Consider the following 5,020-nt stretch of genomic DNA (forward strand, 5'->3'; position numbering starts at 1 on the left):
TTAAATACGAAATAATGATATATCTGCTAATAAAATATGTAAAATATTTATCATCTTTTAAGAACATTATTAGTCAGGACCCTATAACTAGTTTGATTCTTATACTATATACTATAATTTTACTATAATACACTTATACTATAATTTGTTAAAAATACATCTTTTATTGCGAATTAAAACATTTAATAAGAAAATTTACAAAACAATAAAAATTCAATGTAAATGATAGAAAATTTAAAAGAGACAAGCCTAAAGAGGCAAAAGTCGATTATACAATGAGGCTTTGTACAGGACTTTGTTTGGTTCAGAAGGAAGTTTCGTTAAGGCCACGTAATCCGATGGCACGTTACTCCGTGCTGGGGCATGACTTAATAATGCGTGTAAAACAGTTGGGTGTCGGTAAGCGGCGTTCCCGTCTGTCTATAGCATCGCCGACCGCGGAAGAAATTCGATTTGATGGGTGCTTGGACAGCTCAAACTACCGGCCGGTGGAAAGTGTAGGGAGAAACGCGAGCCGGCTGGTGGTGGTACTTCTGGTACCACGTAAACGCCCTGGTCACGCCGGACGGAAGGAGGCAAGCGGCGGTGGTTTTCAGGGGTTGCGGGTCGAAGAGGCGTCGGGATATCGACCGAAGTTTAGAATCGGCTTAGAACGGGGCATTCGGTCGCCTGAGCTCTATCTAGGCTAACCACGCGAATGTACGGCATCATATCGGGAATGGAGATTCGAAAATATTTTATCTAGCGGGATATGCGACGAGGAATAAGGAGCGTGTGCAGAAAAGCTCAGAGAGCCACTGGCTGAAGCCCGCGCTATGGAAGAAAGTAACGACTTGAGATGAGGCAAAGGCAAAGCCGAGGACGTCCCGAATGGCGCAAATGGGTGAGAGTAAAGAGCGACAGAGGGTGGACTATAGAAGCTGAAAGAGGCAAAGACTGTAGAAGACTGTAGAGAGAGATAAAGAGAAAAAAAGAGAGAACAAAGTATCTTTCCTTCTCTCATACCCAAAAAGCTTTTCGAACAGTAAACTTTTTCGGGGAATTCCTTCGTCGAGAATATTTTTAGATCTCCATCTTCTCAGCCATCCTGCGAATCTACCGTCCGAATACTACCGTCAACGATGTCGCGCGAGCGTACATTTCCGCGCGTGTACAATGTACACGGTGCAAATGATGACGTGTGCCATACCCTATTTCTTACGCGCGAGTTACTACGCGCAAACATCATAGTATATGACTTTTTTATTTCTTTCGCGAATTTTATCATATATAAAGATTTTTTTATTATCAATATAAAGATTTTATTTTTTATACAAGAATTACGTAATGAATACGTAAGAAGATGGATTGAGCATCGTGAAATCTGTTTCGTTCAAATCATGGATTGTGCAAATAGCTCACATTGCACAGAAATACGTCGATGATGCTTTCTCCTCTTTGCCAAAGGTGTTCCCGATTCTGCCTTGAGAATCCAATGTCGCAATGGAAAACGTCCCGGATCGCCCGAAGCGGTTCATGAAAATCCGGGGAATCAAGAGTGCAGTCGATCGAATAAAATTTCAAAACGTATATTAAGTTGACCTGGATCGAGGGCCATGCCGACGGGATACCGCGGCTGAATCAACAATAAGTCGCGGATAATATTGACGTCAACATACCTGTTGGTTTTATCCGCGGTTTTGCGTGTGAATGGCGGCGGCATCATCTCGCGTTTCGCGCGGATTCTCCCGTCGCGGTTCTTACGACGCCCCGCAATTGTTGTTATAGACGTTGCGAAAGACAATAAAGGAGCTTTCGTAGAGGCACTGTGCGCGCGACGACGCGTATTTTCATTCGCCTCTTGGTAAAATCCCTTAGAAGCATTCTGTAATACACACAATTCTGTCTTTTCTGTAATATCACAATTATTATTTATATTTTTTTTAATAAAATTCACGTTAATTGCATGATAAATTTTACAAAAATATCAGTTATCTTCTTTGTCATTGTATTTCATATATTTATTTCTATGTTTTTAACGCGTGTTTCAGGGGTATAGCATTGTAATGTAAGAATTTTGCAAATTTAACTGTAATCGTATCCGTTCATATACATTCGATAAAGTGCATTATAAAATAAAATGACCGTTTTACTGTATGCAAAATATTTTGTATTTCCATTTGAATGCTCTTTGCAAAATCAACGATTTCTTTGATCATAAAAAATGAATTAATGAACAATGTAATAGCATAAAGACCAAATAAAATCCGATGCACTGTTAAGGTATTGTAAAAAATATTCCATTATGTATATAAGCAAAAAGCAATGTTGCGAAAGAGAATGGAATAGATTTTTTTTCAATATACGTACAATATTATATATAAGATGTTAGAAATGTTAACAAAGCAAATATTAAATGAATGTTTGCAAAGTTCAACAGAATTAATATCAAAACTAATGTAGCTTTCTACATTTAATAATTAACAAAACTGTTTCCTTTCTACTTTTAATATATGGATAATATATATTTCGCTTTTAGAATTTACGATAGAAAATATTGATTTTGTCTGTTGTCTTTTCTCAGGAAGCAGAAAGTGCGATCGGCAACATGAACGGCCAATGGCTAGGTGGCAGAAGTATTCGGACAAATTGGGCCACTCGCAAACCTCCCGCACCTAAATCTGAAGGTAAGTACTTTCACATACTATGACCAAGAATTTTGTTGCATACAACAGTGTAGCATAGAGCATGATTACTACGTGATAGATGGTTTTCTTGACATAGCAGGGTGAAAGTGTTTAATTGTTGTGCTGCAAACGAATGCAGATATAACTCAATACGTATTACACATCACATAATCTCTTATCTAAACAAAATAAATTTATCAAGTTTTTGATTATTTTCTAAAATTTTCTACATATATAATACAGAATTCGTACAAGATATTGTCAATGATCGGAAAACGTAAAAATGTGAAAATGCAATTGCGATTTTATGAGAATTTCATATCCTTATTTAACAAAAGAAAGCATGTTAAGTACAAGTCTTGGATGGTAAAAGCTGAAAGCAATTTTGACGAGTCAAAGTCAGCCTGGCGAATAGAATATCGGTTCAATTTTGGAAAAGAAAATCAAAGGGTCGATACATATTTCCAAGTGCTCCGTCAAAGCGTTATATTTACGTCCACAGCATGCCTCGTCATGAATACCAAATCGGCGTTGCTAAATTAAATATCGCGCTCGTCGGTCGCGAATGCGGAAATTTCGCCGACGCAACTGGAATTCGATTAGGTCGGCGAAATTCTACCGCGCACAAATGGATGCGCACGGTCGCGTTATTCTGTGGAGTTCGAAAGGTCCGCCTCTTGTGCAACACTCGGTGAGTCGTTCACACAGAAAGCTTTCACTGTGCCATTCAGGAAAGCTCGAAACGGCTTTACCACGAGCGGTTACTCTGCAAAGCGGGCTCTACAAAGGCAGCACTAGCTGTTCGAGTGTTTGTTAATCGATACCTTGAGATGGACTCAAGAGCCTTTTTTCAATGGATTGAGGCGGAGGAAGGAAGAAGTTCTACTCGCGTCGTACTATCATGTTCCCAGAGTACTGAGATTGATTTCAAAGCCTTCCGAGCGACAGTATAGATCCTGTGAAAATTTCCCGTAGCAATGGGGGTCAACAAATATTTTCTTTTCTCTCTTTTCTCTCTTCTAAAATGCGTTTACTGACGGTAAGTCGTAAATCGCATTTCAAAATGCATCAAATTGAAATGATTAAATATGATTCTAACGAAAGGAAATTATAATCATCAGAAACATTGGCTAATATATATACAGTATAATGATAGAAATGTTTAAATTCTAAAATTTGTGATATCGTATTTCTACTGTAACGAAATTATAATAAGTACAATAAATTTTAATCAAATATCTTGAACAAAATATTTGAATTGCAAAAGAGATAAACTATCTTTGCTTATGCAGCATCATCGCGGCCATGAATGAGTTGAAACGTTCTCTTTCGCGATAGTAATTACTTGTATAATTAGGATGGTTTGAGACAACGGTTGGATGAAAGCCCTCGGTAGGGATAGTAAGAATCCAATTGAAGTTATGAACTAAACGCATAATGAGCTTGGAGGTAGCACTCCGAGCCCCCAAGTAAGTATTATTATATTATCATAAGCGGCTCTTCGTCGCCGAGTCGAGGATTCCATCGTCCATCCTTGAGAGTCACCTCCGATCCTTCGGCTAACTAATTTCATTCCGCAAGTCTTTAATTAGTATTCGTCGCGAGGCGTCCAAACTTTTTCACTAGGGCTCGCAAACTCGACCTATCCGGATTGTTCACCCGTATTTGCATAGGCCAAATTCGCAGAAAGTACTTTCTTGCTGGCTACCTTTACGTGGTTAATATTCCCCTACGAACGTATCTTAAATTTCTCATAAGAGAAAATAATAGTTTCATAGAGAAATTTACCTCGTTCGCTTTCTTTTACACCATAAGCATTCAGTTCTTGACAGTTCTCAAGCACGGATATACACGGTTTTCGCGATTAAAAACACAACCACGTGGATTGCATTGATTTATAACTTTTACTTCCTTTACTATTAGAAGTAATTTACTTTTACTTCTGAACGGATCTATATCTAGGGTTTCACAGCAAAGCCCTGCATCGCATTTGATTTCGATATCTTATTCATTTTTATTCTAACTTCCAAGATCTTCTATAATACTAAGATCTAAAAATTCCTATCTTGTTTCTTTTAACTAATACTAAGGAATGTCGGTTATCTTGTTAGGAATAATTTAAATTCTATTTTTGATTTTTTGAAGCAATAAAATTACACATTATAGAAAACGCTCTCGTATTTTATATATATGAAATAATTCGGTTCATTTATAAGAAAATTAAATAAAAATACTAATAAATAAAAATATTGATATATAATCTATTTAATCATAAATTTATGTATATATGATTAAGTATGAAATTATTTAAAATAATATTCAACAGATTCGAATGGAATACAAATTTAATTATC

The 5,020-nt window shown here is 37.0% G+C and overlaps 1 protein-coding gene across 1 annotated transcript in view; it reads left to right on the forward strand.

Moving 5' to 3' along the window:
- The window catches only part of LOC108694800 (nucleolysin TIAR-like), a 165,334-nt gene that overhangs the window by 128,589 nt on the left and 31,725 nt on the right, over positions 1 to 5,020 (forward strand). The window contains 1 exon segment of the mRNA XM_018204468.1: positions 2,564 to 2,666. Within this exon segment, the coding sequence (XP_018059957.1) occupies positions 2,564 to 2,666 (103 nt within the window).

Source organism: Atta colombica, unplaced genomic scaffold (assembly GCF_001594045.1).
Source record: "Atta colombica isolate Treedump-2 unplaced genomic scaffold, Acol1.0 scaffold125, whole genome shotgun sequence".
Taxonomy (NCBI): Eukaryota; Metazoa; Arthropoda; class Insecta; order Hymenoptera; family Formicidae; genus Atta; species Atta colombica.